The sequence below is a fragment of the Balearica regulorum genome, chromosome 9, assembly GCF_011004875.1.
Source record: "Balearica regulorum gibbericeps isolate bBalReg1 chromosome 9, bBalReg1.pri, whole genome shotgun sequence".
NCBI classification, from domain to species: domain Eukaryota; kingdom Metazoa; phylum Chordata; class Aves; order Gruiformes; family Gruidae; genus Balearica; species Balearica regulorum.
Window position 1 is genome coordinate 10830596 of NC_046192.1, and position 13467 is coordinate 10844062.

At 37.4% G+C, this 13467-nt stretch overlaps 1 protein-coding gene across 4 annotated transcripts in view; it reads left to right on the forward strand.

Moving 5' to 3' along the window:
* The window catches only part of COL4A3 (collagen type IV alpha 3 chain), a 66539-nt gene that overhangs the window by 50316 nt on the left and 2756 nt on the right, over positions 1-13467 (forward strand). For all 4 annotated transcript variants that reach the window (XM_075761044.1, XM_075761042.1, XM_075761041.1 and 1 more), the window contains 16 exons: positions 316-405; positions 797-936; positions 1955-2081; positions 2350-2430; positions 3143-3241; positions 4240-4290; positions 5280-5465; positions 6029-6159; positions 6576-6648; positions 7984-8055; positions 8177-8296; positions 8838-8936; positions 9544-9756; positions 10417-10594; positions 11632-11746; positions 13060-13232. In XM_075761044.1, coding sequence (XP_075617159.1) covers positions 316-405; positions 797-936; positions 1955-2081; positions 2350-2430; positions 3143-3241; positions 4240-4290; positions 5280-5465; positions 6029-6159; positions 6576-6648; positions 7984-8055; positions 8177-8296; positions 8838-8936; positions 9544-9756; positions 10417-10594; positions 11632-11746; positions 13060-13232 — 1948 coding nt within the window. The remainder of the gene's footprint in view (positions 1-315; positions 406-796; positions 937-1954; positions 2082-2349; positions 2431-3142; positions 3242-4239; positions 4291-5279; positions 5466-6028; positions 6160-6575; positions 6649-7983; positions 8056-8176; positions 8297-8837; positions 8937-9543; positions 9757-10416; positions 10595-11631; positions 11747-13059; positions 13233-13467) is intronic.

Below are 13467 nucleotides of genomic sequence, written 5' to 3' on the forward strand. Positions count from 1 at the left end.
ATTCATGATCTTGATCACAATTTGCAAAAGTATATTTCACTTGCCGCCCCTAAGGGCTGTGGTCACAAACCTTAATTTTAATGTTGATACATAAGATGCTTGTTATCTCCTTGACTTTCTGACAACAATAATGATAAAATTATCTGTGTCTGGGACAAGAGGAAGAATTATCCTTTGGCTGCATGTTGATCTATAAAATAATAAGGTACCATGACTAGTTGTGCGGTAGAGGATTCTGTATTCATGACAGCTCTACCAGCCAGCCAGTGTCCAAAGCAAACATGTGAAGATGACACTTATTTCTTCATCTTGCAGGTGTCAAAGGATTTATGGGTCTTCCAGGGTTTCCTGGAGGACAAGGACTCCCAGGTGCACCAGGGAATAAAGGGGACATGGGAATTCCAGGTCATTTTCTATCAACTCATGTTACAAATTCGTAGAGCTGTATAGCATCATTTGCACAGATCTGAGCAGTTACTGACTGTAAGCACACTATACAATACTTAAACTGGGATTTATTCTTTGCAGTAATTATAGGCTTCTTACCACCCCAGCATTTGCTTTACTTGCAGAATGCAGTTCTCCCTCTCTCTAAATGAAATATAACTTCTTCAATTTATATATTGTTACATGTAAGAACCTCTTCTCAATGTTTCTAGAAATAAAGTCATGCCTGTGTAAATTACTTTATCTTTAATAACGAATGAATATGTGCGTATAGTAGTTCACAAAACATGAGGTGTGGTATGCAGTTATGATCCTTGTAAGAATGGTATCAGTATCTGTATTTTTCCAGGTCCAAAAGGACAAAAAGGATCTCCAGGCTTTCCAGGACCATCAGGTGACCCTGGTCCACCGGGCTATGGTGGCTTTGCAGGTGACAAAGGAGATCCTGGGTACCCATCTCCTGGGCCTCCAGGGGAGCCTGGCCCAAAGGTATAAAGGCAGTGGAAACATTGTCATATTAGTCAGTAAGCAGAGCCTTTGAGAGCTTGCAGAAATAGATGATTTTTTAATGATAAGAAATACAAAAATCCTATTGTGTCATTACTCAGGAGAAATTTCTGAGTTCATTATAATTCATTTTTTGCTTGGTGCAAGAATTTCTTATTTGTAAAGATGGAATATCTTGGAAATAACTTTGGTTTTGTAAAAGTTGCTAATCCATTAAGAAAGAGGACTTACACTTAAAAAGTCAGCAGTAGGAATATTTGTACATTAAAAAGTACAGAAAAACATAATCTTGGCAAATTCAAGAGTTTTGTAATCTAAAATTGTAATGTTGGCTTTTGACAGTCTGGTAATATCATTACTCAACATATATTATGTTCAGTAATATATATTGCTAAGAAAAAAACAGTGTATTTTACGTTAGGTCAATTGGATACAATTTTGCTCCACATATTCTGGGTGTTGAACAACTGGGAGTCTTTTTAATAAGAGATTATCTGAAATACGTGGTTCAGACTGTAAACTGTACTATAACTCCCGTAATTTGTCTAAATTATCTGTTTATTTTCTGTATCAGCTAGGTGGCCACAATGAATTTACTGTCATGAAAGTCAGTAGGAATTCAAGGAAAAATATGCATTTCAGTAATTGGTATAGTTGCATATTATGGAACTGTAAGGAATATAAGTTTGGATCAAAAAAGGAACTCTGAGCATAAAATTGAAGGGACATCTGGGTGCAGGTGAAAACATCTAGAGACTGAAGTTGGTTTGTACAGATTAAATAATGAATATTTTTCTTAGCTATGTCTAAAAGATCAGTGGTATTATGAGAAGATTTCATATTAGTCTACTTTGATTTTTGTATGAAAATCAAATGAACCATGATTACACTTACATAATCTTTAAAATGATGTATGATTTTTCTATTGTTCAAACATGGAATGTAATGTATTTCATGTAATGTGATTCTTACGTGTTTGTGTGCAACTGCTGTTTCTCAGGGAGATCCAGGCCTGCCAGGAGTTTTGGGCAGGAAAGGAGAAAAAGGATCCCAAGGTCATCCAGGACATAAAGGAGTACCAGGACCACATGGGACCAGAGGGGAAACTGGAGGTGCAGGAGTCCCAGGTATGTTTTGGTTTGGAGTGGTGAGATGTTGACACACTTCTAGAAGAAGATAATTTCTCAATAAACTACACAGAGTGGCTGTGAGGTGGCACGTTTATGTTCAACTGCTGTGAACCTAAACAGCTCCTTTGTAGTCAGTGTGGCCAGGCTAGCTTATGTCATCTAGAGATCTTTCGCAGCTGTCCGAAGCAGAAATGAAGCAAAGTTCTCAGACTTAGTCTGGATCCAGTGATGATGCCTTTTCTCTTCTCCCACACTCTTCTTACAGGGAAGCCTGGACCTCCTGGACATATTGGTGTTAAAGGACGGCAGGGTCACCCAGGACGACAGGGTGTTGCAGGCCCTCATGGTATGGTATATACCATGTCTCCCAAGTCACTGCCCCCTGGTTTGTTATTTTCTTTGTAATGAGGCAACTGATGTTCTTCTGAGCTTTTTAGAATTCAACTAATGCCATTGCAGTCTCTGTTTATGTTAGTTCTCTGGTTCCTGCTAAGGTCTTTAACAGCCTGTTTTCAATGTTACCAGTTCCGCTGAGGCAAGAGGTTTTAATTTTGTTTCACTATCGTAAAGCTTTTTGCCTTTTTTTTTTTTTTTTTCCATCTAGAGGTCTCAAGGTGTGATTCCACACAATTGTAAGAAAGGCTTGTTCTACCTCCTAAAAGAGAATAATAAATTAAGATGTAGCTAGATGAGGAGGAGAAGAAAATGAATTAGAGTGGAAAAAGGGGACAGAGTTGCAGTTGTTTGTTAAAGCAACAGAAAAGATCAAACCATTCAAAAATACGGGAGTGTGTAAATATGCAGCAACAGAGAGGCATGCAATGCAGCCTTTATTAAAGTGAGTGCCAGTCATTGTCTCCAATAAGAGCATTAAGAGCTCTTATATTCAGAGATCCTCATCAAAGTTATGATGATGTAGTTTTGCAGAATTTAGTGAACTTGCACTTACTTATCAGCAGAGTTAGCAAAGATCAGAATCTACTCCCTGTTTAGAGAAACCTTGAATTTGTAATAAAGCCAGGGAGAGGAATGATACTGTGGTCCGTTATAATTCACAGGTCCTGTTGGAGACCCTGGAAAAAATGGGCTTGTTGGTGAAAAAGGTACTCAAGGACAGGATGGTATGCCTGGTCCCCCAGGAGTAAAGGGAGAGCCAGGTAACGCCAGTGAAATATTTTCATTCTATTTTACAATTGGTTTTTTTCCCTAGTTAAACTGACAAGGATTATTTGGGAAGGATTAATAAGGAGCTTCTGTGGAGCCAAAGATAAATTTATAAGTAGACAGTTTTTCACTTTATAATTCACAGGTTTTTCTGTATAATTGTTGTACATGCTATCAACAACTCAAATGCATATGTCACTGCTCTTTTATACATGTGATTTGTCATAACTTCCCCTAAAAATGTTAATGTCTGCAAGAGCCAAAGTATTGCTGTTAACAGTTCTTATGTGTTTAATCTCAAAGAGATGAAAAGAACCAAAATCCTTTTAAAGGAGTCTCCTCTCTTACGTGGAAATAAGATAAAAGGAATCACAATGTTTACTTGTATAAATAGCGAAGGTTTCCATGACCTGGCCCTTGAGTTGCAAAATCTTTCACTTAAATGTCACTCCTAATGTGATCAAGGTCCACAGATAGATTTAGTCCTCCACTGAATTCTGACAGAAAGGGTTTTTCATATTTTACAGTGAAAATGTTTATTTGCATATTAGTATAAAGAGAATACTGAGAAGGCATTCATAGTATTTAGTAAGTCTTTCATATGAAGTTTGAAGTAATCACTGTTAACATATTTTCTGCTTAGGTATTTACATTTCTTCCTTTATTTTTCTTAGCATCTAAGTTAAATGCAGATTTTTCTTCTGTGTTTTTTTTCCTCTGAAAAAAGACAAAGCTTGTTATTGTAGAATGTACCTCAAATATGATCGATCATGATATGATTGAGTTCCTACTATAAAGAAAATCTTAAAAATTTAATTTTTATTTCTGGATAGAAGAAATGGAAATAACCAATAAATTGTATTTTATATATAACTAAAATCTACATTTTGATTCAGTGAATTTTGAAGAAATTTATGAAATATTAGACAACTATGATGTTTTCTAACAATTATTCAGGACTTGGAGTATAACATGACCTAATATTTTATAGGAGCACCCGGGAGAGGAATCCCTGGCTTTCGAGGTATTCCTGGTCGTAGAGGTGAGTTGTCTTTCTCAGAAAGCAAAAGCTTAATTTTTAAGTACCAGAATGGTCATCTTCATCTTTACGTCATCTCCTGCTTTTGGGTACTTGAGATGGCACTAAGAGTGTCAGAGGAAATCAAGAGTGATTCCGTGCTTTTGATCAATGATTTGGTGCTATATATTAAATGTCAAGAGTTCTTGCTTCTAAAGTTAAGACTATTGTAAAAGGGGAAATGAAGAAGCTAACTTCTCTGGTTCTGTGAAAGCAATATACACAGTCTAGAGCTTTTGAAATTTTATTTTGATACATAATTTGATTAACAGAGTATGCTCTAATGAAAGCAGATGCTGGTGCTGAATACTAAGCATACTCTAAGCAAGCTACAGTGATTGCATTTTAATTTTGTTCATCTCTCTTTTTATACTGATGAACAATTGAGAGGACTTCCCAATTTTTTTGTTTTGCATTGTATTTATAGTACTGGTAGAAACACATTGATTTGCTTTACTTTAAAAAAAAAAAAAAATTCTCTCTTCATACCCTCCATATACAGATCATGCACCCTAAGATCAACCTTAGAAGAATACCCTTTTCAAGTAGTCTCTTTTTTTATTATTCTCATATTGATGCTTTTAGCTGGCATTTAGTTTAAAAGCATTTGCCATTTCTGATGTTCAAAGAAGCATTTCTTGTACTCATGCATCAAGAAATATTCTCTGCTCTGGTCTTTCTACCCTCCTCTCAAACTTACTCCTTTGTATGAGCAATCTCTGAAGTGAAGTTTTTAAAAAAAAAATTAAAAGAGCAGTGTGTACACTACCTTGCAGTAAGTCCTGTCTTCTCACAACTATTTTGCGTTACAGTAGCAAGGGGGCTTTGGGGATTTCTCCATACTTAAAGGCTGAATTCCACCTTTGCAGTATAGTAAATGCACATATCCTGTGTAGTCACATCATCTTACCATCTTGACAGCTCTCCCCACATGTAATACTTACGCTTTGCAGGAATCAAAGGGAACATGGGACTGCCTGGTTTTCCTGGGCCAGCAGGTATGAAAGGTCATCAGGGTGATCAAGGACCCGTTGGACCTCCTGGCTTAGTGGGGTTACCTGGATTTCAAGGCGCAACAGGCATGGCAATTACTGGCCCAAAAGGGAACAGAGGTATTGCTGGTGCAGATGGAAGACCAGGTGTGTTGTTACAACTTCTTATTTATCTGAAATGATATACTGATAATTGAAAGCAGAATTCAGCCTGGCCAGAACACAAGGTTGAAAGGGGTCTTCCCCCAAGAGATCTTCATAATTAAACAGGTAGTTTCTTTACCAGTTAATGCAATGTTACCATTGCAAACACTGTGATGGTTTATGCAGTATGATGTAAATTAAAATAACGTTAAGCTTTGCAGTCCACTGGATTGCATTATTTTGCTTTCTTCCCATGGAGTCTCTAGGGCAGCTGAGATTCAACTTTAAAGAAGGCTTGAGATAACAGGCATAACTACAACTGGAGGATATTCAAAAAATGGTGGTGCTATAGAGTACTGCAACAACTCAGCTCTGATCTCAGATTAAATTAGCAGGCTAGGAAAAATGAGTTGATTTTTTAAAAAATGGGTATATTTACTTGGGAATCACTGAGGTGGTAAACATGAGTACCATTATAGAGTTGTTGAATGCTGTACTGCATTGTATGTAATGTATGTGAAATGCTGTTGGCAGTAGTCTTTACTTACTCTGATGTTTCTGTGCAGGTGCTCCTGGTTTTCCAGGGCCTCCTGGTCTTCCCACTCCCAGCGTGAAAGGAAGCAAAGGTGTTAGAGGGGCAGATGGCATACCAGGGCCAACAGGCCCAGCTGGCGACACTGGGCCTCCCGGTCCAAAAGTCAGTGAAAGGAATATTGCTTGTTTCTTACTCTATTGTTAATTTTGCTCTTACCATGAAAGTAACACCCAGGATAAGTTAAACCAAAACAAAAACCCCACATCCTCCCCCAAAAAAACTTGTAATGGAAGGAAGATATTAAAATGGATACAAAAAGCAGTTTTCATGGACTTAAGTGGACCAAAAAGAAATTATTGTGAATTTCTGGCATGTCATTTCCTTGGCCATTCTGTATTACAGAATAACGTTAAAAATGATATGACTATTTCTAACATGCTTACAAATGGAGCAGATAATTCTAGTTGTAGCATATTCTTTGAACATAATGCTTTAAATATTCTGAACAAAAAAGAAAATCTACTTCATTGCATGCAGATGCTGCTTCTTGTTTATTATTGGTGTTATCTGATTTGCAGGGAGTAGAAGGTCGATCAGGTTATCCTGGTGCTAGAGGGGACCCTGGATTTCTTGGATTCCCAGGTGTAAAAGGTATTCATAGATTTCATACGTACACTTCTTTGTGCCAAATACAATCATTTACACACATACTATTATAACAAACATGTAATAGTACCAGGTCTAGTCCTAGAGACATGAGGTTTTTCCATCAAGAGCAAGGTGTAGGTCAGCTATAAATGAAAGGGTTTACGAAGAGAGCATTTTTGTTGAGTTAGATGCTATGGATATGTCCGAACTGATGTTAAAGTGAGGAAGGGGCTGAAACTTCAATGGCCTCCATTCCAGGCAAATTCAAAACAAGTTTGTCCTTAGTGACTATTAATGTATAAGGACTTTGGGACTGAGTCTGCCACACCACTGCTAGAAGATGAGACTTTTTGGCAACCTCTTAGCTGCAGAACTCAAGAGCGTTTAATCATAATTGCAAGACAGAGCACTGGGTCCTCTGTTTGCCCTAAGAATAGCCCCAATTACAATCTAATTCACCAGTTTGTCTGCAGACAAACTGTTAAATGTATTGGCTTCAATAATTTAATATTCCTGACGGTTAGTTGGATCAGTAGCTGGCTAAAACTCCTGTTAATTTAGACATTTTTCTAGTGATTTAAGTCTGATATAGGTCTGCATTACTCCAATATTCTCATTTTTCATTTATATGATTTACAGTGACACAAAATTGTCATTACCTGTTTAACCTACTGGTTTGTGTTCCATGCTAATTATTGTTTATTTTAAACTTGTTCTAATTTGAAAAGTCACCGTACAGACAGTAATTATACTTTCTTAAGCAAAAAGCTCTCATTTCACGGCACAGTCAGTCAAATCTCCTGACTTGATGATAAAAATACATTTTTAATTTTTTTTTTTTCCAGCAGAGCTGTGGAGAGTAATCTGGATGTAAACTCATGTTATGCATGGTGAAAAGAATTGCTTAAGTTTCAACAACTTGAGAAACTGTACAACCCTCTGAACAACCATCAGTATAACTGACAGTAGGATTTAAAGGGAGTTGAACTGCACAGCATCACTGAAGGCGGCACTTGACCTGCAAACTCAGTGACAAAAACTCCTAAGATAAAAAGGACATAGTCTAAAGTTGAGATTTTAAGCTAGGTTTATGGGACCGGCCATTATATGAAGATAGGCAAGGAAACATCATCTTACAAACTGACTGCACTTGGTCTATAAATTATACAGTAATAGCAGAGATGTAGAAGTCCACGCTCACATTTCAAATGAGTCTACAGGCTGTGACTTTGGGAACGTTGCATGGATAATGCAGGATTCTTAAATAAGCCTCTGAATCTTTGACAGTTGTTTTGACATTTTGAACCAGACAGATGTATCTCCAATCTTCTTTTTTAGGAGAAAAGGGTAATCAAGGACCCCCTGGACCACAGGGTGCAGAAGGGCCAAGGGGACCAAAGGGCCAGCGTGGTAACCAACCCTTCTCAATCTAATACCAGCTGACTTAGGTTGATTTGTTTGGTTTGTTTTGTAGTTTCTTTGGTTTCTTTTAATATAAAGCAATAGCTCTTCATTATATTTGTGCTGCTAGGTCCACCTGGAGTCCCTGGGAGAATATTCTCTGTCCCAGGAAGCAAGGGTCCTCCTGGACTGCCAGGAATCCCAGGAACACCAGGTGATCAAGGAATTCAAGGGATTCCTGGACTACAAGGTGGTTTATGTTTTTATCTCTGTACATGTTTGTGTGTGCTGCTTAGTGGAACATTTTGGTTTGGTGGGAAAACATGCTTCTGCATGAAAAATTGACATATCTTTAAAAATACCTCTCTGTATTTAAAAATAGCTCTTTGCAACTTTCTTTAAAGTTGTTTTGCATTATTTATAGAATTACAAACAGTGACCAAGAAGATTATGGCCTGTTACTATATTTTTGAAATATTTCTATTATATGACACATGCTAAAAGAAACAGCTATTTGCTTTGGTTTCTGTAAACATTTCTTATGAGAATAATATTTTTCTATAATATATTCAGTATTTCCTTGTATTCTTCCTGACAGGAGATATGGTGACAGTAGCACTACAGCCAGTCTCAAAACTTAGTAAATTCTTGGTGATGTTTTTATTCTAACACAGCTACATTTACATGGGGACTTTAACTTTTTAACAGTTGTTAAAATCTAGAGTAACTACTGCTATATGATTCTGTTTGGTTGGGTTTTGTTTTTTTTTTTTTTCTTGATTACAATTTAGGACCTAAAGGAGTAAAAGGTCTACAAGGAAGTTTTGGTCATCCAGGTAAACCAGGACTGCCTGGTCCAAAAGGAGACAGAGGATTTCCAGGACAAAGAGGTACAGGGAAGCAGATATCTCTGTTTGACTGCTACTACTGAATTGACAGATAAACTGTATTCCTGATTTCTGTAAATCCTTCCTCTTGCTTGTATTGAGATTCTGTAACAATTACAATAGCTTTAGGGCCACGAGCTCATGTAAGCACATTCTTAGCTTTTAACAGATGCATGTTCACAACTGAAATAATAATTTACAAAAATAGGCCTTGACGGTGCTCCTCTGTTATTAATAACATTTATTTATCCACTTGAAATCCCTAGGTATCAGTGTACTTTATATGACATCAAAATAGAACTAAATATTTTTATTTAGTCATTATAAAATGTTTTTACTTTACGACCTTTTTGGTAAAGATGGCCACAGATCTTTTAAATACCTCACTATTCCATGAAACTATGCAATGTAAAGCTACCTGAGCTAGGTTTGAAGGAGTTAATACATCTAGCAACAAAAAGTACCAATTTTCAAGTTGTATCTTCTTATTGACAATTTTTTTGTTAGTTTTCAAGTGGTTCCATGAAATTGAAGTGTTTTACTTTTTAAATGAAGTAAAAATTCAAACAAAACGATAATATTTGCAGTCATATTTATTTCCCCTCCACAGGAAGACCTGGACTGATTGGCTTTCCAGGTCTACAGGGATTACCTGGATTACCAGGTACTATTACTGCTGGTCCAACCAGAAGAGGTTTTATCTTTACCCGGCATAGTCAATCAACAAAGATTCCTTCATGCCCACATGGGACATCACAGATCTATGTTGGCTATTCGCTGCTTTTTGTACAAGGAAATGAACGAGCACATGGACAAGATCTTGGTACTGTATTGCTAAAAATTTTCAGATAATTTTCTTTACAGTAATGCTAAGTTGTCATGAAACCAAACTCACAGTAAGTGTCCAAGGTGAACACTGGTTTCAAGCATCAGTCTCCAGAGTGGTCTGCTGCTCTTGAGTCAATTCAGGAATCATGGCTTGAAAGACACCTTTTTTCCCTGCACTCCTATATTCCCTTTTTGCTATCCCTAGATATTTTTGAGGAGGAATTCAGTTACTTATGGATAGATGTCTAGTATAGATATTCACAACATCTGCACAGGGCTGACAGTAACAACACAGGATGAGAATCTTGCTTTTTTGGAGACCAAATGGGATGCTGTAGGGTGTCAAAAATGGCACCAGAATCTTTTGTTTAAGCAGCTGAATCCCTGCCACTATGTAAAGGACTGATACCATTCAAGAAGATGGTATTATTTAAACAGGCTGTGTTCTTAGCCCTTAGTTTTTATATACATATTTTATATATACCATAAGCATTTTGCTTTTGGATAATTCCACTGTACAGACACTTCTCTCTTTGTAGTTACCAACTGTTTTAATTCTCACTACAGTGGACTGGATACCATCATGTTTCTCTTCTGTTTGCTGTGCTAAGTTAAGGTCCTACCTGTCACAAACCTCTCCTCTTTTGTCTTTTAGGAACAGCTGGTAGCTGCTTGCAGAGATTTACCACCATGCCATTCTTATTCTGTAACACCAATGATGTTTGTAGTTTTGCTTCTCGCAATGACTATTCATACTGGCTGTCAACTGCAGCAGTAATGCCAGTAGACATGGCACCGATTTCTGGCAGGGCCCTAGAGCCCCATATAAGCAGGTAAGAGTATAAGAATTTTATTTCTTCTGGCCTGGAACCACAAAGACATCATACATTGTTTTGAATGGCAAATCTTAGGTAAAGACCTGCCCATCTTAGCCAGTACAAGCGCTGTTTTTAACCACCTGATTTTTGATTACTCACCTGAATATGTCAGATATTCAGTGATACTATAAGAAAAGTTAGATTAAAGCTAGGGTCCCACCACAGGGCTTAATCTGCATAGCTGGCATAAGAAGGTGGTACACAATCCTACTGACTGCAGTGATATTTAAAAAAAAAACAAAAACAAACTGTTACAGAGTATATTGGAGGCAGACTAAAATGAAATAAAGACAGCTTCATTATTTGGAATACAGAATCAAATTCTGCTTTCAATTATGTGTGATACATTTACTGTAGGTGGTGAAGAACACTGTAAATCGGGGCTGAAGGTTCTCTGCTGTGAAACACCCTTGTGTGCATGTGGCTCTTTCTAGTTGTTTTAGAACAGCTGAGAAGGATGAAGAGCATCTTAAGAGGAAAAGCTCTAAAAGCATGAAACACCAAGAATAACAAAATCAAAGATGGGAAGGCAAGCTTTGCACTCTTGTCTTCTAGCCTACCCTATCCACTTGTTGCAGTCTAGTAGCTCAGCTTCGTAGTTTCTTCAGTTAGGAAATAAAGTTTACTTTTTCTAATCTTAGCAAGTAAAGGTACAGAACTTTGATCTAAACCATAACATAGTGAGCACATGAAGAAGGTAGAATCTAGCTTGTTACTTCAGTAAAGGCAAAATTAGGAAGCTCAAATGTTCTGGGACTAACTCCCATCTTATAACATTTTTTGTCTGGTATTACTAGTAGAGATTGCAAAGCAAGGCATTTGGGTTACCTTCAGTTTACTTATCTCCTCATTAAACAGCGAAAACCTGTGAGTTGTAACACTTATAGTAAACCCTGCCATTAGATAGCTACTATCCTAGAAGATACAATTTTTGTCTACTCACATGTTTTCCCTCATATCTGCATTGAACGTATGTGCATTTCTTCTTACAGATGCGTTGTCTGTGAAGGAGCTGCAATGGTAATAGCAGTTCACAGCCAAACAACTGTAGTTCCTGCATGTCCAGAAGGCTGGATATCTCTCTGGAAGGGTTTTTCTTTTGTTATGGTAAGGATATAAAGACTTGAATTGTTAATTTTATGTCCCCTCACTTTCATTGGTGTTCTCATCTGCTCATAGCTCATTTGTTTCTTAATAATTGTTAAATTCTTTTTTTTTTTCCCCTTTCCCAAGAAGTAGACAATAATTCTATTAACTCTTATTGAATACCAGAAGCATAGCAACAACTATTTTGAGCTGTCCTCAAAAGCAGTTGACAGGAGGAAAAGGGGAAAAGATAAAAGGAGACCCATAGGATTTTCGCCTGACAAAAATAACTGCATGCTCTCATTTTCATGTGTCGTGCTAAGATCTAGGAAACAAGTTTAGGGAGTGGAGTGGTTAAACCAGTCCTGAACACAAAAACACAGAAATAACTGACCCAATTCCATGCTAGGCAGTTCTTTTATAAATCAGATCCTGAGGCTGAAATACACAGAAAGCTAAAATCAAAACAAATGCAGTACACTGTCTACAAAAGATTGCCTCAGCAATTTTGATGCCATAACGATATACGAGTGAAGAAAGTTCATAATGTGCCTACAAAGTGAGAACTGATAATGGGAATAAGGGTGTATCTATACTAGGGGATATAGCACTTCATCTTTGTTATCCATGCCTGTGGGGTATCATAGGGATGCCAGCAAATGAGGGTGAAAGACAGAATTAAAACTCCCTCTTTTTTGCATGACGTAAGTCCTTTTAGGTCTAGTGTCTCCCCTGGGATTTGGCCCTAAGTAGTAATACTAATACTAATCTTGGAAAACAATAAGAGAAATTAAATCATTTGCTGGTTAAAATAATTTGCTTGTTTCCAGCATCAGCAAATGTAAATGGTATTTTCTAGCCAATTTTCTACTGTCATAAATTATTTTAGAGCTATTTCTACAGGCATTTACCAACATCAGAGAAGGAAAATGCTGCCTTTGCTTTTTGTGTTTGGAGAAGCAATCAATGCAACAAAAACCTGAACACATACAAAATAGGGGACTTGGCTTATTAGTAATTCAGTTGCTGTAGTCCTCAACTGGACAGAAGCCAGCTACTTTCTAGTCTTTGTACTGGTTGCAGTTTCATGCCTTTTCATGGAGCAGAAAAAGGCTTTTGCAGGAACATAAGAAATGCCATAACTGTGCTTGAATTTTCATAAGGCTTCTGTGCTTCATTATAAGTGTGATAAAACTAATCTGTGTTCATTTTGTTTTGTCCAAAATACACCACAGAACATATGGTATGTTTTAGAAAGAGGTTGGGTTTTTTTGCCTGCAGTTTACTAAAAGCTAATGGACAAGTTCTCATAAAAAATGTATTGGTGGTTACAGTATACGAGTGCGGGCTCAGAAGCTTCTGGCCAAGCATTGGCATCTCCTGGATCTTGTTTGGAAGAATTTCGAGCCATCCCGTTCATAGAGTGCCATGGCAGGGGGACGTGCAACTACTACACAAACTCCTACAGCTTCTGGTTAGCATCATTAAATCCAAGAAGAATGTTCAGGTAAACTGTACTTCCCTGCATCCATACGCATTGCATCCATGCTGCAAGTGCCCAAGGAGACAATAACTGCCCGTGTAGCATGTGATTCCCCTCAGGTTAGACATCCCCCTTTGTTAGGTTTAGGGTCGTTCAGTAGCACAAAGATGCCTTAAGTGAGCCAAGGATTTCAATGTGGTTGTCAATAATCCCATACCCAACGTTTCATAATCTCTCCCTGTTTTTTAAAGAAAAAAGT